Genomic DNA, 25155 nt, shown 5'->3' on the forward strand with positions numbered 1-25155 from the left:
AGTGTTTTTGAAGGTTGTGAGATGGGGCGGCTCTCTCTTGATGCTATCTGTAGGCTGGCGGAGGTGTGGAGTTACACCCGTCCCATCAGGCTGCTCCCCGCCGTGGTAATCGGAACCACACGGAATGTGTGCAGGAGCCTTTTCTTCTCCCCTCTTCCCTCTGCAACTGATAAGACAGAAATCTAATTAAAAGGGAGGCAGGCTGGCACACTTTGAAGGGCACGGGAACGCTCCGCTGGCACGCTCTGTCTTCAGGGGTGCTAATAAAAAAAGAAACAGAGGGAAAGAAAGGAAGATTAAAAAATGGTGCATGCTTTGAAACTTCCACGCTGTTTCCAGTCCTGAAAGTTTATGGTGGGACTTAAGCAGGTTTACAGGAAGTTCTGTGCACATCCCACACATCTGTTAGAGTTCATCCGAAATTGCAGACTCAGACTTGTGCTGTAAAGCTGGGCTATTCAGCTATATGTAAAAATGTTTTCAAACTAAGATGCAAGAATTATGTTCATAACCATGAGCTCATTAACATATGACCCCCCACATTTGCATATTCAATGCTTTGTCCAAGAATTACACCAGTTAACTAAGAATCTTAACGGTACAGTAGCAAAAAAAGCCTGTTTATTCAGATCAGAAAGGGTGAAAATGGCCTTAAAAGGTTACATTTATATTTTTGGGCCAGTAAACCTTGACTAACATTAAAAATAAAAATAAAATAAAAAATTTAATAGAAAAATAAAATAAATAAAATAAAATTAAACAAATAAAATAAATAAATAAATAAACATCACTTTTTATGTTGCAGTCTATTCTAAAATTGTGAATTGCACCCATTAACTGAAAATCTTAAAGGTACAGTAGCAAAAACAGCCTGTTTATTCAGATCAGAAAGGGTGGAAAATGGCCATAAAAGACTACATTTACATTTTTTTAGGGCAATGAATCTTGATTAACATTAAAAATGCACGAGAAAAAAGTTAAATGCAAAAATAAGTCCCTTTTAATGCTTAGGATGTGATTTTATTTTATAAATGCTCTTGGTACAATGCAAATATGAATTGCTTAATAATTTCTGCATTTGCACAGGTGTGCTGCAGTCATCTGGATGTATTTCTGTGCTTTTATATCATCTAATCCCCTTTAATTCATCTAACCTGTTTGATCTGCTAGGTATTGAACATGTGAAAGGATTCAGAGTGTATCTGGAGGACAAGAATCCCGAGGGAAAGCAGTGCCAGCACGTGATCCTGAAGGATCCGCGACAGCTTAACTTCTCTTACAAAACCGTTGTAAGTATGATATGTTTTATATTAGACTTGTAATTTATTGGAAAAATAATATTTAAGTTCATGTTCATCTGTTTGGAACCATTTCGCATTTTTCCCAACAGAGGATGAGCTCACAGCCCTTCGCTGGTCTCGCCTTTGAGACCGACTACATGGTCAGAATCGTGCCGTTTCCCACGTTCTTGAACGACAGCTTCTTTCCGCCATCTTTTCTGCGCACTAACAGTGAGTGTTAAGCCTGAAACGATACTTTAAAAACATGTTTTTGGCCTTATTCTGTCCTACTTTTAGAAAATAATAATAATTATTATTATTTAATATTTATAAATATTAATTTGATTTAAAAAAAAAAAAAAAATATATATATATATATATATATATATATATATATATATATATATATATATATATATATATATATATATATATATATATATATATATATATATATAATATATATATAATTTCAATTAAATAATTTAAAAAATACTCTGGTACACAAAATAACAACAATTACTTATTTTTTACTATTAGTTACAGTTTTATATTCTAACTTAATGAATATGTAAAGTTTAAAATTACATTAATAATTACTTCTTTATGCCATCTTTCCAGCTTAGAAGTAAAAATGTTCTACAAAAATGTGTTTCTGGCCTTATTCTGTTAGGCTTTTGGAAAAAAAATATTTATTTAATTTATGGATTTACTTATTTATTTATATTAATGTGTGTTTTAACTATTTTAATAATGTGATTATAAATATAATTAAAAATAATTATAAAATAATTATACTTTATTTGTTTAGTTTGTAATTTATTTAGAATATTTATATTTTATTTTTATTAATATTATGATTTATAATATGTACAAATTTGATACATAAATGTATACTTAAGCGTTTATAATTTATTTATAGATGTAATAGATTTTACAATTATTTATTTATAATTTATAATGTATTATTTATAATTTTTATTTTGTTTTATTAATATTTATAATTAGTTAAAATAATTATTCATTCTTAGTTAAAATAAAGCAAACTACACACACACACACACACACACACACACACACACACACACACACATATATATATATATATATTTATAATATTATTATTATTATTATTATTATTATTATTATTTATTTTTTACAATAACTATATAGTGTATAGTGTCATATTCTAACTTAATGGATGTTCAAAGTTACTTGACTTCTATAGAAAAAGTTTGCAAAAGAAGTCATTTCTCTGCCGTGTTCCTTGCATTTTCGCAGGTTGTGAAGTGCTTCTTGGCCCAGATAACCTCGTCTGCAAACCATGTGAGTACTTTAGCGAGGGAAAAAAGATGCCAAATCCAATTCATCTGCTTTTGTTAGCCAAGCTGTGAAACAGCCTAAACAGGGATCTCAAATGAAGCTGAAACCAACCTTGCTCTTCTTTCTCTTTCTTCCCTGACAGTCTGGAAGCCCAAGATGCTGAATGTTTCTCAGCTCGGATCTAATTTGCATGTTGTGTTTGACCACGCCCCTTCCACATTTGGCTTCACCATCTACTACCTGTACTACAAGCTCAGACAGGAGGGACCCTTCAGACTCAAACGCTGCAAACCTGTGAGCATTTTACCTAGTAACTGCATTGGAAAATCCTGGCTGGCGCAAATTCAGAAACATTTGCATTCATAATTCACCCCAAATGCTCACTCTCATTTCGAGAAGGAGTGTTTCCTAATGTTTCGCATGTTTCGGGTGACTGTAATTGTTTGCATATTCTGTTAGCTCTGAAGCGTTGCACACACGGTGAGATGTGGCTGGAAGTGAGATGTTGAGGGTTAATGCTTCCAGCAGCGTGTAATGCTCTTCCCAGACAGCTGGAATAATATATAGTCTTGTCCGTTGAATCGCTGCTCTGGGAAATGGACGTGTTCTGCTGCTTTCCACGCTTTGGTTGTGCTGGAGACGGAAATGTAAAGAGCAGAGAGCTTTTACAGCAGCACTTTGTCACTTAGAAACTGTGCTGGGAGTTAGAAGACGGCTATCTGTCTTTCTTTTGGCTAAGGACACATGTATTTTTGGTTCAGGACTAGCTCTCTTGAAGGGATAGTTTAGCCAGAAATGGATGTTCTGTCATCATTTACTCACCCTCGTTTCATTCAAATGCATTTGGCTTTCTTTCTTCTGTGAGTCACAAAAGGAGAAGTATGTTCATGCTCTTCCTTTTCATACAGAGAACAGATGCTGTTGGGCTAAAAAAATAAAATAAATAACATAAAGAAATGGAAGACATATGACAGGAATTTAAATGAGTGATGATATCATTATTGCTAATAAATAACATTATTATTATTTGATCATGATAATATTTAATAGTACTAGTAGTAGTAGTATTATTATGATATATTAGTACTTAGTAATTATTGTTTAATAATAATATAATAATGGCAATAATAATAATTATTAATAAAATAAACTATTATATATCTATTACTGATTATTTAGTATTTTTGTAATAATTATCATTTATTATTATTAATATTAATAATAATATAAATAATTGTTATTATATAATATACAATTATATATATGTATATGTAAATATGTATATTATTATTATTTACATTAGATAATACTACTACTACTAGTAATAGTAATTGAGAAAATTGCATTACAAATAAAATGCATAATAATAATAATAATAATAATAATAATAATATTTAAATTATTATTATTATTAATATTGGTATTATTACTAGTAGTAGTTTTAATTTATTTTTCTATAAAGTAAAAATAATTATAATCATTATTATTTTGCATTTTGTTTGTGATGCACTTTTCTCAAACCCTGAGTGCAACAAGCAATTAAACATTAAATATTAACACAGTGAAATAGACAACAGGTTAATTAACTACAGAAAGATAAATGACTCCATAGCTGTGTCTCATTTAGAAGGCTGCGCCCTCCGGAGGTCGCGTTCGAAGGCTGCGTACATCATTGAGTCTGGCTCATTGCAAAAAAGCAAGTAGGACACTCCGAATGCATCCTTGTTTCACAGGAATTCGGAGGATGCATGAGGTGTATCCTTCGCTGCTACAGATACCCCACAATTCTTTGGGTCGCTGTAAACAACCGTTGTTAATTTGAAAAATGCCGCCGACGGCAGATGTACACACAAGCGCAGATGTAGTGTTTACAGTTTACCTTAAATCGCCTCCGGTAAAAACAGATAAACTTTGTTCTTTACATCCTCCTCCTTTTTCTCTCTCTAACAGATGTCTGTTGTACGTACGCTGCAGCTCCTCAAACACTGAGCAAAAGAAAACAAGTAAAAACTTTTTTTTAAATTTTTTTTTTAAATTACTTTCCAAATTTAGAAATCATTTTCCTTCATTTAAGTATTGTGAGAGTGCAAGGATGCTCTAAATGTGTTGGCATAGCAACGTGATACTTCCTGTTTCCTTTTCCGCCCGTCCTACGAAGGCCGTCTCATTTAATTCTAGGTTGAGGACACTCCGTATACGCATCCTACAGAGGATTCGACCTCCGGAGGGCGCAGCCTTCTAAATGAGACACAGCTCATGTGTAAATGTGCACTTTTACGGTGTATTTTTTTTTTTTTTTTTAGCTGTCCCTGTACGTCTTTGGCTGAAGCAGTCTTGGAATCACAATGCTGGGATTGATTTCATTTAGAGGTTTTATTATTTCAGCACCAGCATGAGGTGTTTCATATTTGTGTCATTTTGGAACACGACCTGGTTCTTTTGAACCATATAATTCACATCTTCTTCCTATTAAAGGGTGTAAAAGCATTGTCCTGACTCTTTTCAGAAGAGCGCAGCGGTCATATCTTAGCCGGGCCGGACAGCATTGTTTGTAGCGATAATAGAAAGAGGTGAAATTTGAGGTGAGCGACGCCACCAACGGGGGATTCCAGAGTTCAGACGCTCTATGGGTCTCTGTGAGATCATTGTTAGCATTTCAGTTTCCCACCACTGGTTTCTGAGTGCATTATAGAAACCCTGTTTTAATGTATAGCATTTATAAACATAAACTACAAGTTTGGATCCTTGTGTTTGGATGTTTAACTTAATTAATAAAGTGACAGGGTGAACAGTTTAACTGTTTATTTAGCTTTTCCCAGCCTTGTTCTTAAAGTAATGGCACGTAAAGGTATTTATTATAAAGAAAATTCAATGCTAATATGTCTGTGAATATCACATTTTCAAAGATAGTTTGCTGACAGTGTACCCTCAGATCATCCAAGTTTGTTTCTTCATCAAATTTACAGAAATGCAGCATTGCATCTCTTGCTCAGCAATGTATCCTCTGCAGTGAATGGGTGCCGTCAGAATGAGAGTCCAAACAGCTGATAAAAACATCACAATAATCCACACCACTCCAGTCCATCAGTTAACATCTTGAGAAGACAAAACCTGCATGTTTGTGAGAAACAAATCCATCAAGACGAGTCTATAATCCATATTATTGCTTCCTCCAGTGAAAAAGTTGTCTCATCTGAATCAGGAGAGAAATCTGCACAGATCAAGCACCATTTACAAGCCAAAACAGCTCTCAACAAATATGTGGCTGGATTTTGATGTGAGAGATGACAGAAGATGGACTTTTTCACTGGAGGATGCGTTCTTATTGATTATGGACTCGTATTTTAGCCAGAAGCAGCGGTTTGAAGTTAAAAACGTCTTAACGATGGATTTGTTTCTTGCAAACACACAGCTTTTGGCTTCTCAAGATGTTAACTGGTGGACTGGAGTGGTGTGGATTACTTGTAGATTATTGTGATGTATTTATCAGCTGTTTGGACTCTCATTCTGACGGCACCCATTCACTGCAGAGCAAGTGATGCAATGCTACATTTCTCCAAATCTGATGAAGAAACAAACTCATCTACATCTTGGATGATCTGAGGGTGAGGAAAAGTTAAGCAAATTTTCATTTTTTGATGAACTATTCCTTTAAAAGTTATTTATTAATGAAGGCCACGAAAAGCTCTTGGTTTATGGAATGACTTAAATATTGTGATTTAATCCATTATATTTTTATTGCATGTAATTATGCATAAAGTGTATTACACATTTGTGAATAATATGTCTCTGCTTCCCTTGCAGGAGCAAAATGGCCCCAAAACTACATGCGTTTTACAAGACGTCACTCCAGGAACTTATGCAATAGAGGTTTGAACGTTACTCATATCATACACTATTAAATGAGTTTCATCAAACGTATATTGACTTTCTTATTCCCGCAGCTTCGCGATGACAACAACACGACCAGAAAACAGACGCAGTACCATGTGAGCCAAGGTAAAAAACAGTGACATTTGTATCCTTTGTGCATGTTTAGTGTCTGTATTTGCATTGATCAGATGTTGTTTGTGTTTGTTGCAGTGCACTCTCCGTGGGCCGGACCGATCCGCGCCATGGCCATCACCGTCCCGCTGGTCATCATGTCGGCCTTCGCCACTCTCTTCACCGTCATGTGTCGCAAGAAACAGCAAGGTGCGTGTCCGTCATTAGCGAGGCTCGGGTTTCCTCTCTTTTGAGCGGTATCTGTAAGCCGATCGGTGTAATCTGACGGCATTGACGAGGATTAATGCGTGATGGAATCTAAGCGTTTGCGCTCACGCCATTCTGCTGCAGCTCTGCTTGAGCCACACAAAAGAAACTCCTGTAAGCCTGTTAGTGTGTAATACATCTCACAGAAGCACAACTCACTCGTTACATGTGCGTTTCCTCAGAATAACTCGCATAGATGTTCAGTTTCCAAAGTTTTGGGAAGATTTCCTTCAAAAATTCCTTCATTTGTGCAGTTACTGTTATTACTGTAAAATCTAAAAAAGTCATTTTCAGAAGAAAAAATTGTGTGCAAAGTCACAAACAGTTTTTAAGGATGTTTTGGGTGTTAAGTGGCACAAAAAATCTATTCTGGTCTCTAGATCAGTGTTATTTTCATTTTTATTAATATTTTGAAATCATTTTTACTTTTGTATTTCCTTGTTTTATTTAATTATTGTGTTTTTGGCATTTTTATTAGTTTTTTGTTTTTTCCCCTCTAGTTTTTATTATTTTTCATTTTAGTTTTTACTTTTAGTTATTTTGATTTTATTTGATTTATTATTGTTTTGTTATTTAGTTTATATTTAATATTATTTTTTATTTAGTTTTTATTAGTACATCAAGTTAATATAAATGAAGATGAGAAATGTTGCTTTGTTTATACTTTACTTCATTTCAATTAATTTTATTTCAAGTAACAAGGATTTTTATAGTTTTAGGTGTAGTTAACTAGCTGAAATATGTTTAAGGTTTTTAAATTTTTAAAAAAGTTTATTTTATTTCAAGTAACAAATGTTTATTTTTTGTTTTAGTTTTATTCATCTATATACAAGAAAATAAGTTTGTTTTATATTATTGTATTTAAAATACAATAAGTAATTTTATTACAAGAAGTCATTTTTTATATATTTTATTTTATTTCAATTAACATTTTTATGGTTATATTTTAGTCAACAATAAGTCCACGTTTTTATTTTATTTTATTTAACATTTATTTCATTTCAAGAAACAAAAATACTTTTTCAATGGTTTCAGTTTTAGTCAACTTTAGTTTAGTTATATATATTTTATTTCAAGTAATGAAATTGGTTTTAAGGGTTTTAGTTTAGTCAGTTAGCTGAAATTATTGTATTATTTAATTTCAGTTAACAAAATGTTTTATATGGTTTTATTTTTAGTTAACAATAAACCTAGATATGTTTAGTCGGTAAGATTTTTCTGTTAACTCAAAATATGGTAGTTTTTGTAAAGGTGGATTGGGGTGATGTAAGACAAAAACATCTGTTGCTCTAACATGGACAAATTAGGCTTTACTTTCAGTCTTACAGTGCTCTAAAAGGAGCTCTCATCATATGGAAACAATAAATGCGCTTTTTTCCCCACTCGCAACAAATCTCATTTGATCCTGGTTAGATTCACGTCTCTGATCTGAATTCCTCTGCAGAGAACATCTACTCCCACCTGGACGAGGAGAGCTCCGAGTCTTCATCTCAGACCACGGCGCTGAGCACCGACAGACCCTGGCCCAGACCCAAGATCTTCATCTGTTACTCCAGCAGAGACTGTCCCAAACACCTCGCCGTCATCCAGAGCTTCGCCTTCTTCCTGCAGGACTTCTGCGGCTGCGAGGTCAGGCCAAAATTAGATGCACTACTGTTCAAAGGTTTTTATTTGAAAGAAAGTAATATTTTTGTTCAGCAAGGATGCATTAAATTTATCAAAATTGACAGTAAAGATAATTATAACATAAAAGATTTCTATTTTAAATAAATGCTGTTCTTTTGAACTTTCTATTCATCAAAGAATCCTGAAAAAAAAAAAATGTACCACAGTTTCCACAAAAATATGAAGCAGCACAACTATTTTCAGCATTAATAAAAATAAGAAGTGTTTCTTGATTTCTGAAGAATCATGTGACACTGAAGACTGGAGTAATGATGCTGAAAATTCAGCTTTGGATCGCAGAAATAAATTACATTTTACAATATATCCAAATAGAAAACTGTTATTTTAAGTTGTAATAATATTTTACAATTTTACTGTTTTTACTCTATTTTTGATTAAATAAATGCAGCCGTGGTGAGCAGAAGAGACTTCAGAAACTTCTTTCAAAAAAAGTTTGAAATGTTTGCTGATGTCGCCCTCTAGTGGCAGAAGAAAGTTGAATGCTTTTTGAACTCTCAAATTATTCCACAGATAGTAATCCACATGTCAACATGAAATAAGAAATTAATTAATTTACTTTCCTATTACTTGTTCCTGGTCATGAATCATCGGTGATTGTTGCACTTTACAGCAAGGTTTCATGTGTTAACATTAGTTAACTACAATAGTTAGCATGAATTTACAATAATAAATACAGTCTTCATTAATCTTAATTATTGTTAATTTCAACATTTACTAGTGCTTGCTTTTTAAAATTTAAAAGTTGTATCTTTTAACAGTAGTTAATGCACTGTGAACTAACTTGAACAAATTCAATGAACTATTGTTTATTTACTAACTAACAAGCTTAAAGTCTCTCAGAGGTTTTCTACCAAAATAAAAGTTCAATATAGTTAAATGTTTGAAAGCAAAGAAATTAAGACAGCCATTAATATTATTATTGTGATTTTACTGTTGTTGTGTAAAATAAAATTATTATAATAATATGACTATTATTATTATTATTATTATTATTAAATATATTATTTTAATATATTATTAATTGATTTCCTATATCTTAAATAATGATGAAATAGAATATTTTGAGTATTATTATTAAATACTCTTTTTTTTTTTTACAGTACAATAGTTATATATTTCTTTATTGATTGTTTAATTTTTATAATTTAATAATAATTAAAATATTTGAATAATGATGATGATGATAATAATAATAATAATAATAATAATAATTATTATTATTAATAAAAACTATTTTTTACTGTTGTTCTGTAAATGTAAAAAATATTATTATCATGATCATTAAGTTATTTTATTAAAAATATATTGTTATTATTACAAATAATAATAATAATAATAATAATTGATATTATTATTTAGTCTAATTGAATGGAGAAAACGGGTTTCTTCTTTTCTTTTCTTTTCTTTTCTTTTCTTTTCTTTTCTTTTCTTTTCTTTTCTTTTCTTTTCTTTTCTTTTCTTTTCTTTTCTTTTCTTTTCTTTTCTTTTCTCCAGCCGATGACATGCCTGCTCATGTGTATCTGTGGGAAACTTTGATGCTTTTAACTCATTGAATGCAAAATAAAACTAACTGAACCAGAAGTCGTTGAGTCACTTCACCTCAAGCTTCACTGTATAAAAGTCTTTGGCACCTGACTCATTTTCTTTAGGTGTTTGGGATCTGACTCGCTCTGTCTGTGTGTGAATGCTCAGGTGGCGCTGGATCTCTGGGAGCACCTGGAGATCTGTAAGGAGGGTCAGATGTCCTGGCTGAGCCGGCGTCTCGACGAGGCTCACTTCATCATCACCATCTGCTCCAAAGGCCTGAAGTATTTCGTGGAGAAAAGACACCGGAAGGGCAAAGCCACGTCGAAGGAGAACAACCGAGAACCGACCGCATCCGACTCCGCCGGAAACAGGGACCTGTTCATCGTGGCCACGGCGATGATCGCAGAAAAAATCAAAGAGGTGCATCAGAAATCCTCGGACCTGTCGCGCTTCATGTCGGTGTACTTCGACTACTCTCACGATAGCGACATCCCGACTTCTCTCAACCTGGCGCCCAAATACAAACTAATGGACCAGCTTCCCCAGCTCTTCGCCAGACTCCACTCTCGCCAGCTCAGCCTGACCGACCGCGAGCCGCAGCCGCCCAACGTCAGCAGACGCAACTACTTCCGCAGCAAATCGGGCCGCTCGCTGTACGTGGCCATCTGTAACATGCACCAGCACATCGAGCAGGAGCCCGACTGGTTCGAGAAGCAGCTCATGCCGCCGCCGCCGCCCAATAAACGCCTCCCTCCTCCAGAGAAGCTGGACTCGGGGCTCGTCCTGAACGAGGTCAAGCTCAAACACCCCTCGGAGAGCGACTGTCCCGTGAGGAGCAACGTCCTGATGCTGCCGGCGACGCCGAGGCTGGGACTCTCGCTGAGTTTGTCGCGGGAGGATCTCGGGGAGGGTTCGTCTCATCAGGACGCGGGGTCGTCTCGGCCCGACGGATCGGCCAGTCCGGTGGAGATGCCCAGAGACTCGGGGATCTATGACTCATCTGTGCCGTCCTCAGAGCTCTCCATCCCGTTGATGGACGGACTCTCACCGGACCACGACAACTCGTCTCTGGCCGACAGCGTGTCCTCCTCCTCGGGACTGGGTAGGCATTCAGCATGTTTAGTATACAGCGGGTAAAATAAGTATTGAACACGTCACCTTTTTCCTCAGTAAATATATTTCTAAAGATGATGTTGACCTTGAAATTTTCACCAGATGTCGGTAACAACCCAAGTAATCCATACGTACAAATAAAACAAAACAAATAAGTTCAGAGTAGTGCTGTCAAATGATTAATCACATCCAAAATAAAAGTTTTTGTTTATGTAATATATGTGTGCATACTGTGTATATTTATTATGTATATATAAATATACACTCTTTTACATGTATATATTTACATTTATATAATTTATATTATATATAAATTAGTGCTGGGCAACGATTAATCTAGATTAATCTCATCCAAAATAAAACTTTTTGTGTACGTAATATATGTGTGTATTGTGTATATTTATTATGTATATATGAATACACACCCATGTATGTATATATTTAAGAAAAATGTGTTGTTTATATATTAAATATATTTATATATCATATACATTACACATAATTATATACACATAATAAATATTCACAGTACACACAGATATATTATATAAACAATAAAGATTAATCTAGATTAATCGTTGCCCAGCACTAATATAAATATATTTAATATACAAATATATTTTTCTTAAATATATTCATGCATGTGTGTGTTTATATGTACATAATAAATATACATAATAAATTATTTAAATAATAAAATAAAAATATGATTTGAAATGGGTAATAATAATAATAATTATTACTATTATTATTGTTGTTAATAATAATAATACTAATATAATAAATTACAGTATAGTGTTATGATTGCAATAGTAATATTTTTGATTAGTTTCATTTTAACATTTAAATCACTATAAAGTTTAAATGATGAATTACTCTTATTATTAATAAATACTCATATTTTTAATTTAAAGTACTGTAGTATGATGTATTGATAGTAATGTTTCTTTATTGATTAGTTTAATTTTTATAATTTAAATAATACTAATATAAAATGATTCTTAAATTGATAAGAATACTAGTAGTAATAATAATAATTATTATTATAAATACTATTTTTACAGTACAGTATTATGATTGCAGTAGTAATACATTTCCTGATTGATTTTGATTTGAAGTTTAATTTTAATCACTTAAATTACTCTAAAATTTAAATGACTAATTACTGTGTTATTAATTATTATTTCAGAATAGAGGTTTATGGCATATATATTGACCATGTGTGTGTTTTTGTGTGTGTAGGGGACGAGGAGCCCCCTGCTGTCAGCTCTCTGCACTGCGCAGCTCCCACAATATGCAAAGCAGAACTTCATCACAACATCCATCAGAGTGAAGGACTCTTAGCCGCTGCCTCCACCTAGTGGCCTTCAGCTGTACTTGCATCGCCACTTTAATTCCTGTACTTACCACTGACATGGACAAGCTGCCAGCGAGTCTTCAAAATCCCTCATCAGGGAAAATCTTTGACGGATCGGATCTTAAGGGATTGAACATCGAGGTGTCTGCAGGCCTGTGTTTTGTCGAGGCGCTTTTTAACCAAAGTGGTTGTGTACTTAGTATGCAGCCGAGTCCGTGGTGTTACAGCTGTGTGTGTTACTACAAACTCCACGTCATTCAGACCTTCTTGCCTTAAAGTGCCATGAAGCTGTGGACACGAGTGTGTTGTGCTGAATGTCAGTCGTTTTAACATGTAATTTCACTTTTATTTATTGCATTAACGTGCTTCAGCTGTGGGATAACATGAAAAGCAACAGACGTGTGTAGATTAGCACTTGGTGTTTTTCACATTAGCCCGGGTATCATTTCACTGAAGCGGTTTGGAGGTAATGCTCAATTTTAGAAGCATATCAAGAGCTTTTTAATGATTTTAGGCCTTTATTTGTTTTAAATGGATCTTAAAAACGTTCAAACGTGTTGAGAACAGCATAAACAGATTAGAGTAGGTCTAATGTTTGTTTATGACAAAGGGAAGTACAAGCTAAACAACTGAGATGTGCCATTTGTTAACTTTATGAGTTTTATTTGTGTACTTTGTTTATCCAGGTTTTGTACAGTTGTTTTTTTTTTTTTTTTTAGAATATTAGAAGTGATTTCTACATTATATAAACTTTGTACTGTTTTATAGTACTCTAATGTAGGAGATACGACTTAATAAAACTAAGATTTATACGCATTGTGACTGAGTTATTTGTGAGGTTTCCTATATTTGAACTTTGAAAATTATATGAAAATTATATGAAACACAGATGATTGAAATAAATGATGAACTCTAAAGACTCCAACCTTTCTCTTTGTAACATCTTGTTCAGGTTTGATTCGAATCATAATGTAACATTATTGAAAATTTGATTTTTTTTCAGTTCTAAAAATGCAAAACTTTGGCAAAAATCATTTTTATTGTTATAATTGTGATTTCACAATATGTAGATATGAATCCAACTGAAAAAAATTTGTGAAAAGATATCTTTCAGTTGGTCAAATAGCAAATAGTAAATAGTGGAGCTCTGCAGCCATCTAGTGGTAAAATGATAATTTTACTTTTGAAACTACAATTTCAAAATATGGACAAAATTTTACACTAAACCATGTCAAATGATCCATGTTATCCCCATGAATGAAAGTTAGAAATGTGGGTCTTTTTATTAAGTGAAATTTACATAAAAAGCTGTTTTTTGTATAAAAACCTATATAAAAAATATTTTTTAATTTATTTATATAAATTTAAAAGAATATCATAAATCCTCCAAAAACTACACAAATGTGGAGTACAAACATTAATAAACAGAGTAAAATTACATTGGTTTAAAAAAAAAACCCCAACTATTTTGCTACAAAATTACATTTTGTTGCCTGGGGTCTCCAGAGACCCCAAAGACCATAAGTGCACAACCCAAAATGAAGACCGCACAAGGGTTAATATAGGCTAGAGAGAGAGTGAGTTATATACAAATACAAATAATGAAGAGGTGATTAAAAACACCATAGTGATTTTCTAGGTGATTTCTACTTGTATTTATTGTCGTTTATTCAGCTCAAACCACACAGCCCTGTAATCTGGTGAATCTTGGAACCCAAGTGATGCGAAAAGTTTGTAGGAAGAGTCATTTTCCTTTTCTACAAAACAGTACACAGGGTGTCCTTGCTCCAGGAGTTTTTTGGCCATCATAGACACCAGAAACTTTGCGTAGCCTTTCAGTCTGTGTTGTGGTAACGTGTAGAGCAAACCAAGAGCAGCATGTTGGTACACAAGCAGCCAGGAGACGGGCTCAGTGCCGCCCTCCTCTATCACGCACAGTGAAGGATTGTGGGTAATGTAGTTCAGCACAGAGTTGTAGCTGTTAGCGTCTCCGCCATACTTCCACGTGCTGTTTACTAGATGAGCATGAGCTGCACTGAGTGGAGCCAATCTGAGTCCAGCATAACTGAAAACATCGAACATAAGAAAATGTCAACTATAATAAAAACAAGGACAATTCAAGAAGGTAAAATGTGTGGTTTCATTTTTTTCAAACCCTGCAAAAATGGCAAAACTCATAAATAATTGAATAATTTGCGTTTGTGCTGGATGGACATGTTTTGGAAGATTATAAAGCAACTGTATGCAGCAGTTCTGTGTATTTTTGCAGCATTGGAGCCCCCTGCAGTTCAGTGGGTGTAATTCACTGTCGTAAATATATTCACTGTCATAATAAAAAGAGCTGCTGAGGAGTAAAGGCCAACTTTGGATCACGTGTGCTTTGATAACCAATCATATCACAGCCTTGACATCATTACATTTCTGTCAGAGTTGTGCTTCAGTCAATAGCTGTTTGCAGATACCATAGAAATGAATTAAACATTTTCGTATTTTTGTGTGTAAACTTTAACAATAGATAAATCAAAAACTAATGTTTAATGGCAAACATGTTGAAGATTAGCCAATATGCTGTAGATTAATTAAACGATAAGTTGTTTATTCAGCAAAGTGAAACCTATCCTCATCTTAAAGCGGCTTGGCTGTAGACGTGCATTTGTTGCTGCCGTAAAGCAATCTACCGTTTTCGCGGTATTTCGTACCCGCTCAGCGAACTCACTCCTTTGTGAAAGAAACAGAAGCCATTTGCTGTATTTGAAGTCAGTGTATCATCAGAATGAATATTTAAAGGTAAAATCAATTGCATATACAGTTGCTTTAAGCCTAACATAAGATAACATTTAAGTTTAAGAGTATGATAATGATAGCACCTCTCTTTAAACTGCAGCTGTCGTTCATCCTGCAGCAGTAAGACGTTCATCACTGCTTGAACTTTCCAGGGAAGTCCATGTTGATCCGCAAACTCCTGAACTGCTTCCAAATGCCTGATGTCAACCCCTTTATGGCAACCGACAGGTTTGTGCATGTTTTATTTGGTCACAGTAACAAAACTATTTATTTCAGGCAATTAATTTGATTATGGATAGAGTGTGTACCTGCTAATAATGCGAATGCATGTTTATTGATCACACCAGGTGTGTTCAGAAAGTTTTTCAGGCTGTCTTTGCTCTTTGAGTAGATGCTGTATATGTTGAAATCTCCTTCTCGATCCTTTGCTCCCTGTTTAATAATAGAAAAAAAAAAAATCTGCACTTGGATTTTAAAGTAGAATGCATTAGATAAATAAGTAAAACTTATATGTAAATATATAAAGTAAACTATATATATATATATATATATATATATATATATATATATATATAAAATGTAATTTGTCATGATTTATGTATAGATTTAACTATTTGACAGAGCTAAATAAGTGTTATTCTAGCTTTAATTTTTTATTTCAGTTTTAGTTTTTTTATAATTTCATTACTTCAAATGCAACCTTTGTTTTAGAATAATTTTAAATATTTTTTTTATTATAATTTTTTAGTTTGTTGCAAAATCTTAATTTTCATTTAATTTTTTTAAGCTGAAGCTTTCCATCTAATATTTATGATTTATTTTATTTCAGATTTATCAACAAAATGATTTTGAGCAGTTTTAGTTTACAATAACAGCACTAAGCATTGTCTATAAAGTATAGTTTTGCATATGCTTTGGTTTACTACAAATACTACAGTTAAACTATGGTTGCTGTTGAAACATGGCTAGTTTTTTTATTTTTTATTTTATTTAAACAAATCAGGAAAGTCTGTATCTGAAAAATAATGTTACCTGAACTTTTGGTTTGCAAATAATGACACTGAAATCTGGCCACTGGTCCGCAATAACCTCCAGATTGTGAGGCTTTCCTCTGTTTATGTTGAATATACAGCCATAAACCTGGAAAACAAGTGAATATTAACCGGCTGCTCCTCTTAAGCAAGTGAAAATAAAAGCTGTGGTAATCCAATAGGTTAAACCTCAAACTTTCTTAAACCTTCCTAGAATCACCACACCTTGATGGACTCGGAAAACTCTGCTTCAAAGCGCTTTCGGCTTGTTTGAGCTCCTCGGTCCCAAGAATGATCATTTTGTGCACATAAGCCACTCACGGAAATCAGATGACCAACAAAGGGTTAACAAAAACTATCTAGACGCCGAGTGCAAAGTCAAGGAAGTTGTTTTCAAAGACAAAAACGGCCATGCATTTCAGTTTCACAGATTATAGCAGAAAATGGACCGCTTATGTTAACACAGCATGCAATAGTGGATCATTTCTATCAAATATTAACATTTTCCTGCTGTTCAAACCAGCCTGACGTGGTTCATGTGCATTATCAGATAGTCTCCACCTGGCTTAAACTCATCAGACTGGTTTGGATTGATTGTTTCGGGCGCTCCAAACCAGCAAGCTGTTGTTTCCAGCAGGAATCGTTCCTCAAGTCTTTTTCAGCAGGAGATATTATGGACTGCTCAGCGTCGGGTCTTGATGCATGCAGCCGGTCTGGTCATGTGACATGGCAGATGATGTAAACACGTCAATGCAGCTGCAGTGAAGAATGTGAGAATATGAAATGAATTTCCATGGAAAAGCTTTGCATCTCTTCTTGTTTTTTGATGAGTCTGTGAATCTAACTGAAGCGTGAGCGTCTGTCCGTCAGCAGGATGCAGAAACCTGAGAAGCTCTTATGCAGCAGATAAATAGAGGTGTGTTAAACCATCAGGAATTTATGGCTATTAATGTTTCCACCCTCATACTGATACACCCAGATGATTTTTGGCTTTGCTTTTGTTCCCACAGATCCACAAGCTGCCGAGATGGTTTGTGTCCTCACTCTTTTTGCATCCGTTTTCTCAGCTTTTATTGTCTCAGGAGACGGTGTGGAGCTAAATTACAACCATAATGTCATGAATGTGGCAAAATTTGCCATGGACGTCCACAATCGCATGAGTAGCTCTCCGTATGCCTTTAAAGTGGTGGATATCTTGTCAGACACAGCTCAGGTAACATGTATCTTGTTAATCATACAACAAATAACATACAGCTCCTTTACTCTGATGTATTTGATGTGATATTGTGTTTGTTGCAGCTCTATCCTCCTGCACGGGTTAAATACATGCTACAGATACAAGCTGCGCAGACGGTCTGTGAGAATCACGCCAGTGTGAATGTGACAGACTGTGCTTTACAGTCTAATGCGGAGGTGAGAAATGCATTTAATATTAGATTAGATTAGAGTTCAGAGTTGGTATTTTCTTATGTATTGTGATGCATTTAATTATATTTTTAGATGAGTGAAGAGTACACTAGTACATAAATCTATCATTTTCTGGTTCTGCATGTATACGTTAGGTGTATGTAGTTTGCTCTCCAGTTGACGTGTGTGTGTATATATATATATATATATATATATATTGAATTTACATGCATTTTTTTGCATTTTTATTTTAGTTAAATATGAATGTATAAATAGATATATCTATATTCACAGAGTTCTTACAACTGTGAAATTCTGGTTATGCACATGTATTTTAGACAAATGCAATTTGCACTTAGTATAAATACTAATATTAACTATTTGCATATTGTCTAATAAAATAAAAGGATTTGCATGTTATTGAAAAGTGTAAATGAATTTAACTAATCCAAAATCATTTTTACATACATTTGTATTGTAATGTGAATATATAAATATACTATATACTCATATTTCCTAACAAATAATGTACTTGAGAGCTGTTTTCATTGATGTTTTCTTGTTTGTGTGTTTTCTCAGGTCATGACCTGTTCCTTCACTGTCATTGCGGTGCCAGGAAATGATTATATCCCCAAACGACTGCTCTCAGATCATTGTGCCTGAAAATTATGCTGGAGATGATTTCTAATGGTGAAATGTTGTCAGCAATACGTGCTTTGTTAATGTGTGCCTCATTATATACTTTGTGGCATGTTAATATGCATAACTGTCAGTATCTTATATTTATTAAGCATTTAAGCTGTAATTTTCAAGTGATACTTAATATCCTGTATTTGAATCACATGGATTTAGTCTTGTCAAAATAAATAATTAAGCAAATGAATTGTATTGTGACTTTTATTTTGGAATGACTGAAGTTCACTTTCTCTTTGAAGCAGTGAGTTTAGCTGCTGTCTGTCAGATGCTGTGTTGCTCATATCAGGAGAGGCTTCAACACGTCTGTGATCAGGTGACACGAGAGACTTATGTGTTTGACAGCATTTAGCTTTATTATGCAATAATTGTAATTTAAATAAGAAAAGCAAAGTGTTTTAAATCAGATTTTTAAATATGTTGCAAATGGCAGTTTTCTGCTGCTGTATCATTAGGCCACTGAAAGTGTAAAAAGCGCTATTGTTCTTCAAGGATTATTATTATTATTATTTTCAGTGTTTTGGATGTTCTTCCTTGATTGAAAACTTGTCGTTTTTTAGATATGGGTGTGGCGGGGGTCCTGTAGTGCCCCTTTTAATTTAAATAAACATTACACATATGTGTACCTATATGTACCAAACATGTACTACTTTTTTTTTTTTTATTTCCTGCCATGCCATGTAGACAGCATTATGCCAAAACACTGAAGATGTTAAATTGTTGTTAAATGGTTTGTTAGTGATGAGGTAAAATTGATGGTGAAAACAGGAAGTATCTGTTATACTTCACCACGAAGAATATTGCACTGTTCAAGGGGCGGTAAATCTCAAGCTTAACTCAAATTAATGACATAAATTAAGGTCTATGAATTTTTTAATTTTTTTATACAAAGCCTGTCAAGCTGAAGTGTATATGCATTCATCCTGGGTGTCAGTCTAGTTTTTTTATTATTATTATTAATTTATTTCATGCTAGATTTTTTTTTTTGTTCCTTCTTAAAGGTTTTGTTTGGATAACCCATAAGAAAGCAAGGAAAATGGGACCAGGTAAAGTTTGCAAAAGGCAATTTGATAAGATGTCAAATGTATTTTGCTTTTGATTGATACAACCATCTAAATGAATTGTGTAAACAAGACAGAGTACTGAACTTTTTGAACATTTATCTTGTGCACAACTGTCCTTTATGTATGTTACTTGCATGTCATGCCCAGAACGACAGAACAACTTGAAATCTGATTCGTTTAAAAACATATTTCAAGCCACATATTTTCGTGTGTATATTTACTTGAAAAATGATCTCTTCAGACTTTGCTTTATTAAAATAATTGCAAACGTTTGTCTTTTGTGTCCTCATTTTTATTTTATTTTTTCTGACAGAAATAAGAGCCGTTGTTCTGGGGTGGCAGAACAAAGCCTCTGACAAAGCCTCAGTGATAAACAGCATTTTAGATGATGAAGTTGAGACTGACATATACTTTGTGAAATCTGTGAGGAAAGATGGTGAAGTGAATGGAAGGAAGATAACTCTGATCAACACTGTATGTTGGTGGGAGAATTTTGATTTGAAAGACTCACCAGAGGTTGTTAAACAGGAACTGGTTTGCAGTGTCTTCCTGTGTGAACCAGGACCTCACGTCTTTCTCATAGTCATTAACCTCAGCTTGCCTTTTACTGAAGAAAACAGACTCAGCATCGAAGAACACCTTGGTCTCTTTGGTGAGAGAATCTGGAAACACACCATAGTGATCTTTACAGGAGCTGATTCAGTGAAGGACAAATCCACTGAGCAGCACATACAGAATCAAGGAGAAGATCTTCAGGTGATCTTACAGAGATGTGGAGGAAGATATCATGCCTTTGATTTCAGAAACAAAAGTGATGCAGTCAAAGAACTGCTTGTCAAGATTGATGATGTTGTGGCAGCAAACGATGGCAAGCATTTTGAAACACATGATGACGTGCTGCTTGACTTTCAGAGGAAGAGAAATAAAAACAAAGAAAAAGCAGAATCCAGACAAAAAACAGTTCAGGACAAAAGACACCTGCTGAAAAAACTAAGTAAGTACAGACTTGCAGACATGTACACTAACCTTACCAGTCAAACTTTTGGACTAAAAGCTTTGCTTAAATGCTTAAAATTAGTTTTGCAGAATTATGACTACATATGAATTTCTTTACAAATCAAGTATTTCATTGTTTTTAGGGAGTTAACTCTTTTTACCTGGGGTTATGAAACACTGCTCTATGGCTATTAACTATATTAATAGTTATTAACACTTAATGTAGTTAACAATTTTTAACTATATTAATTAGCTGTTGTGCTATTAATCTCGCATTACGGTGCCGAACATTGCAATGACTAGATGCTTAGTAACAGACAGCCAATCACGTGCCTTTTATTTGTATATTTTGGACAATTGCGTTGTATATAAACAGTCTTTTGGCATTTAAGGGGAAAAAATTAATAGTGACAGAAAACATGTCATTTGGAGTAAAGAAGAGACTTGTTTCATTTTTACCTCCATTGTCCAAAAAGTCCATTTAAGACAGGAGTGTCCAAACCTGTTCCTGGAGGGCCACTGTCCTGCCGAGTTTGCTCCAATCCTAATTAAACACACCTGAACCACAGTAATCAAGGTCTTTGGACTCACTAGAAACTTCTAGGCAATTGTCTTGGAGCTGGTTGGAACTAAAATCTGTAGGACGTTGGCTCTCCAGGAACAGGTTTGGTCACCCCTGCTTTAGGAAAAAAAAAAACTTGATAGGAGTTGACAATATATAAAGAGGACGCACTAAAACCTTTGTGTGAATGGGTTATACACATGCTGCATTTTTCCAATCAATGACACTGACACCGTAAATGTGCAAATAAGGATGTTAACCTGGGGTTTTAAACTGATGCTTTTAAATGGATGAGTTCGAAGCGAGTTTACATCAGGAATGTTCCTCCTTTACAAGCGTTTAAAAGCATCCCAGGATGCACCTCCTGAAGTTGGTTGATGAATGTTCAGCGTGAAGCAGAGCTGGAGAAGACAAAGAGGCTGAAATATAAAATGTTTCATTTGTATCACATTTTCATCACCACCTCATTCCTATGTCCATTTGTTATTTCAGTTATCATGACTTTACTGTTAAAATCTAGAAGGCAGTTGTAACGAGTAAAAGTGTCTAAACTTTTGACTGATGGTGTGAATTGCAAACACCTTCAAATTATTTGTAGTTTTTATGTTTGTTTGTTTGTTGTTGAAGATGCTGTGGCTCCGCTCTCAGAACTGAGAATTGTTCTGCTGGGTTGGATTCTGTCTGGGAAGAGTTCAACCGCAAACACCATCATCAATCAAGAAATATTTCCAATAGGAAGAACACGAAAGTGCACAAGTCACACTGGTGTAGTCAATGGCAGATCAGTAACTGTGATGGACACTCCGGGCTGGTGGAAGTATTTCTTCGACCCAGAATACAGACGGGCTGCAATCCTGGAGAATGTAGGCCAGTCGGAACAAATGCAGTTCCCTCACGCCATGATCTTGGTGATTCCTGGTGAAACTTCATTCAAGCCTGAACAGAAAAGAATCGTTAAAGAGTACATGGCCACTCTTGGAGAAGACGTCTGGAAACACACCATAGTTCTGTTCACGTGGAGTGACAGATTTCCAGATATCTCAATCGAGCAGCACATTGAGAGTGAAGGTGAAGATCTTCAGTGGCTGATTCAGAAATGCAGGAACAGATATCATGTCTTTGACAACTCAAACAAGAATAACCGAGATCAAGTCACAGAGTTGCTCCAGAAGATTGATGAGATGATGGCAGAAAACAGTCTGTTCTGCCTCAACCCTCAATGTGCTGCAGAAGAAAACATTCATGATACTGACACACAACAAGATGAAGAAATAAGTCTGGATGTTGATCATGTGCTGCAATTACTACAGCAGGAATTTAACAACAGGTTTATTGAGGTCAAAAGTAAACTAAAACACTTAGGGATGGATTTCACTGGATCTATGGAGACCAGAAGTCACCGTAGCATGCCAGACCCTCCAGAATGTAAGTCACTATTAAAATGACTTGTAATTTCTTGTCTAATACTGATAAAATAGCTGTAAGCAGTAATTAGGGCCAAGCAATACATCCTTATTACAGTTCATGTGTATTGATTGGCTATTGATAGTTTTTTTCCTGACATGCAAAAAAAACAACTAAAGAGCAACCTATTCTAATTTAGTAATTAATTTCCTTCTTAGAGTAATATTAAATGTTGTCTTAGGAAATACTGTATCTCTAGCACTCTCTGTTTACACTTTCCTCTTTCAGTCTCAGCTGATGAGAAGCTCATGGAGAAGATAAGGAGAGAAGGAAGCAGATGGGAAGCAATTTTAATGGATGCGTGCATGGACATTCAGAATCCTGAAGCATCATTGGGTGAATTATTTAGATTTTTAAGAATACATGTTTTCTTTATCTGGATTTTCATTGCTTGAAGAATGCATTTTTCTTAACTTTTATATAGTGTTCTATATCCTATATAGTGTATCCTGAACTAATTTATTTTCCTGTTAGAGATCATATTTTCTACCCCTCACATTTTCATATTCACAGATTGGCATGAGAAGGTGTCGAGTTGGCTTCCAAGATGTGATGAATACAGCTCAAGTGAATCTGGAACAAGCTCCAACATCCGCAGTCCAGAAGACCCAGAGCCCAGTTGTATAAAAAGACGTAGAAAACAGTTTGCAGAATGAAGCACTGTTTAAACATGTTTTATACACATGCGGTTTACAAACGTTTTTGTTTTGAATGCATGTAATAATTATCTGAGGAGTAGCTCACATGTTAACGTTTCTAATTAATAATTGGTATTTTTGTATATCTAAAACTATATCACTTTAAATTTTCATGAAATTACAATAAGTAATCTGAATGACTGGACAGTCACGTTTAGTTTCAGTTTCATTTTTATGGACTTTCGTTTGCTTCTGTTTTCCAGCTTTCTTTGGTTTTGTTTGCTCAATAAAGGTAAACAGTTCTACTGATACGAGTGTGTGTGAACTGAGCACTTGAATGAAGGGGCCAAAGGAATGTTTTTATGGTTTCTCATGGTTTATGTAAAAATGTGAGCTAGAGCTAAAATGTGACTAGTTTGTTGACTTGATATGCTTTAGACATGTAAAACATCCACGTTTCACATTATTATTGGGTGATTGCGTAAACGAACTATAGTGAAATGAACCAGTTCATTGAAACGAACTGTCTGGCACCAAAAGTGGGTTTGCTGACCCTATAAAATGTCAAAGAAGAAAAAACATTTTCCTGAGGCTCTGGATTACAGGTAATAATGTTGTAAATACTGTTCAGTTTCTTGAACATTATAAATGGGAAAAGGACTGATGGAGAAGTTAAAAGTCTTCAGAAAGTTCTGTGAACACATTCTAACAGTTACAAGGCTACACTGGAGATGAAAGTGATCAATATGCTTTATAAACTAAAGAATGAAGAGGAGCTCACACATCACCAGTTACTTTATAAAACATTGTGAAAATTTATGTTATGATGATATTATGAAATAATTAAAGAGGAGTATTGTATTGTGATATCTATGAAATTTGACTTGTCAGATTTGACCCTATAGCCTACTGTAATCAGGGTTGGGCAAAGATACATCAAAATGTATTTTAAAATAAAATACCAAATACCTTAATTTTAAGTGACCACAAAATACAGCAGCCACACGTATCAAAATAAACTATTGTATTTGTGTATTTTAAAAATATAAAAAATACTTTTACAAGGGAGCATGAAATTTCTTCGCAAACCTTCCATCGATTGGGCTATTTGATCTGTCCCTTCACCATCACACTGACTCGGCTGATTAAACAATGTTTGATAGCAACAACTTTTCTCTGCCCCAGTCATGCAATAAATCTGACATACACAACCAGTTAACAGATCAAGTATTCACATATCCCTGTGATCTCCCAGATGAAGGTTTGTTTTAAAGAAAGCAACAGTTTAATGTTTAACAGTCTGTGAATGACTCATAATTGTAGTCAGCCTACTTAGTGTTGGTAACAAAGGGCCTACTTTGCATCAGCAACAGTGACTCAATGACAAACAAGCCATTCATAAGAAGACAATATATATATATATATATATATATATATATATATATATATATTATAGCCTATATATAATACATATTGTGCCAGGCAGTCATTCATGCAATGGTATGCAAATCATGAATCATGATCCTACTAAACAGCTACTTCAATTAGGGTACAATATTCAGCAATCAAATATTTATTTATCAATCACTGGACACCTATTTGGAAGTTGAAAACAAACATTTTAGCATTGTAACAATTACCTATTAAATGATCAATATGTTTTGATTTTAAATGTAGCTAGAAACATAATTAGAAAGTAACATAACTTGTCAAAGAGTATTAACCTAACTCTTCCAACCACTAAATCTATTGAGAGCCATAGAAGTATAGAGGACACATTAATAGTGTAGTAACAAGTCTGGGCAAACAAGTGAGTAGACACCAATCAGAGGCCACATTTTTATGATGTCATCATGTAGATTTATTTTAAAACTACAAAAATACAGTAAAATATTTTGATACAAAATATGAAGCCATTTTCATCAACCCTATACAAATGACAAAATCCTATTACGCATTTGAAATACATGTATCATAAA

At 34.2% G+C, this 25155-nt stretch overlaps 4 protein-coding genes across 7 annotated transcripts in view; 3 read left to right on the plus strand and 1 right to left on the minus strand.

Moving 5' to 3' along the window:
• Window positions 1–13353, plus strand: part of il17rd (interleukin 17 receptor D) — a 47294-nt gene extending 33941 nt beyond the window's left edge. Inside the window, exons 4-13 of the mRNA XM_058792345.1 lie at window positions 1171–1289; window positions 1391–1511; window positions 2562–2606; window positions 2746–2897; window positions 6408–6473; window positions 6548–6602; window positions 6687–6797; window positions 8299–8483; window positions 10233–11169; window positions 12423–13353. Coding sequence (XP_058648328.1) covers window positions 1171–1289; window positions 1391–1511; window positions 2562–2606; window positions 2746–2897; window positions 6408–6473; window positions 6548–6602; window positions 6687–6797; window positions 8299–8483; window positions 10233–11169; window positions 12423–12541 — 1910 coding nt within the window. The 3' untranslated portion in view covers window positions 12542–13353. The remainder of the gene's footprint in view (window positions 1–1170; window positions 1290–1390; window positions 1512–2561; window positions 2607–2745; window positions 2898–6407; window positions 6474–6547; window positions 6603–6686; window positions 6798–8298; window positions 8484–10232; window positions 11170–12422) is intronic.
• Window positions 13354–13795: 442 nt separating this feature from the next.
• Window positions 13796–16651, minus strand: si:ch73-106k19.2 (glycine N-acyltransferase). Its single transcript, XM_058792322.1, has 5 exons — window positions 16559–16651; window positions 16354–16461; window positions 15630–15753; window positions 15405–15531; window positions 13796–14602 (listed from the first exon to the last, which is right to left on the minus strand). Exons 1-5 carry the CDS (start codon window positions 16649–16651, stop codon window positions 14194–14196), a joined length of 861 nt encoding a protein of 286 aa, XP_058648305.1. The 3' UTR covers window positions 13796–14193.
• On the plus strand, window positions 15422–24002 carry LOC131549816 (GTPase IMAP family member 8-like). 3 transcript variants are annotated; one of them, XM_058792316.1, is made up of 6 exons: window positions 15422–15549; window positions 19454–19498; window positions 19830–20510; window positions 21702–22499; window positions 22767–22874; window positions 23052–23999. In XM_058792316.1, exons 1-6 carry the CDS (start codon window positions 15522–15524, stop codon window positions 23192–23194), a joined length of 1803 nt encoding a protein of 600 aa, XP_058648299.1. In that variant the 5' UTR covers window positions 15422–15521; the 3' UTR covers window positions 23195–23999. The 3 variants fall into 3 exon arrangements, with proteins under 3 accessions (XP_058648299.1, XP_058648301.1, XP_058648302.1); XM_058792319.1 differs by lacking the exon at window positions 15422–15549 and adding an exon at window positions 18695–18768 and having other exon boundaries at window positions 23052–24002; XM_058792318.1 differs by lacking the exon at window positions 19454–19498 and having other exon boundaries at window positions 15426–15549; window positions 23052–24002.
• On the plus strand, window positions 16992–18638 carry zgc:194981 (uncharacterized protein LOC561073 homolog). Of its 2 annotated transcripts, XM_058792321.1 has the most exons (5): window positions 16992–17122; window positions 17226–17268; window positions 17363–17565; window positions 17652–17765; window positions 18339–18638. In XM_058792321.1, the coding sequence occupies exons 2-5, from the start codon at window positions 17250–17252 to the stop codon at window positions 18420–18422; spliced, it is 420 nt and encodes a 139-aa protein (XP_058648304.1). In that variant the 5' UTR covers window positions 16992–17122; window positions 17226–17249; the 3' UTR covers window positions 18423–18638. The 2 variants fall into 2 exon arrangements, with proteins under 2 accessions (XP_058648304.1, XP_058648303.1); XM_058792320.1 differs by lacking the exon at window positions 16992–17122 and having other exon boundaries at window positions 17128–17268.
• Window positions 24003–25155: the final 1153 nt, after the last annotated feature.

Source organism: Onychostoma macrolepis, chromosome 11 (genome assembly GCF_012432095.1).
Source record: "Onychostoma macrolepis isolate SWU-2019 chromosome 11, ASM1243209v1, whole genome shotgun sequence".
In the NCBI taxonomy this organism is placed as follows: domain Eukaryota; kingdom Metazoa; phylum Chordata; class Actinopteri; order Cypriniformes; family Cyprinidae; genus Onychostoma; species Onychostoma macrolepis.

Coding starts and splice junctions, on each gene's coding strand:
- si:ch73-106k19.2 (XM_058792322.1), bottom strand. CDS start 16,651: ATGATCATTCTTGGGACCGAGGAGCTCAAACAAGCCGAAAGCGCTTTG. Junction 15,532..15,629: donor TGCATTCGCATTATTAGCAG/GTACACACTCTA, acceptor GTTGCCATAAAG/GGGTTGACATCAGGCATTTG. Junction 14,603..15,404: donor CAGCTGCAGTTTAAAGAGAG/GTGCTATCATTA, acceptor CGATGTTTTCAG/TTATGCTGGACTCAGATTGG.
- zgc:194981 (XM_058792321.1), top strand. Junction 17,566..17,651: donor TCTTGTCAGACACAGCTCAG/GTAACATGTATC, acceptor TGTTTGTTGCAG/CTCTATCCTCCTGCACGGGT. Junction 17,766..18,338: donor CTTTACAGTCTAATGCGGAG/GTGAGAAATGCA, acceptor GTGTTTTCTCAG/GTCATGACCTGTTCCTTCAC.
- LOC131549816 (XM_058792316.1), top strand. CDS start 15,522: ATGTCAACCCCTTTATGGCAACCGACAG. Junction 20,511..21,701: donor ACACCTGCTGAAAAAACTAA/GTAAGTACAGAC, acceptor TTGTTGTTGAAG/ATGCTGTGGCTCCGCTCTCA. Junction 22,875..23,051: donor GAATCCTGAAGCATCATTGG/GTGAATTATTTA, acceptor TCATATTCACAG/ATTGGCATGAGAAGGTGTCG.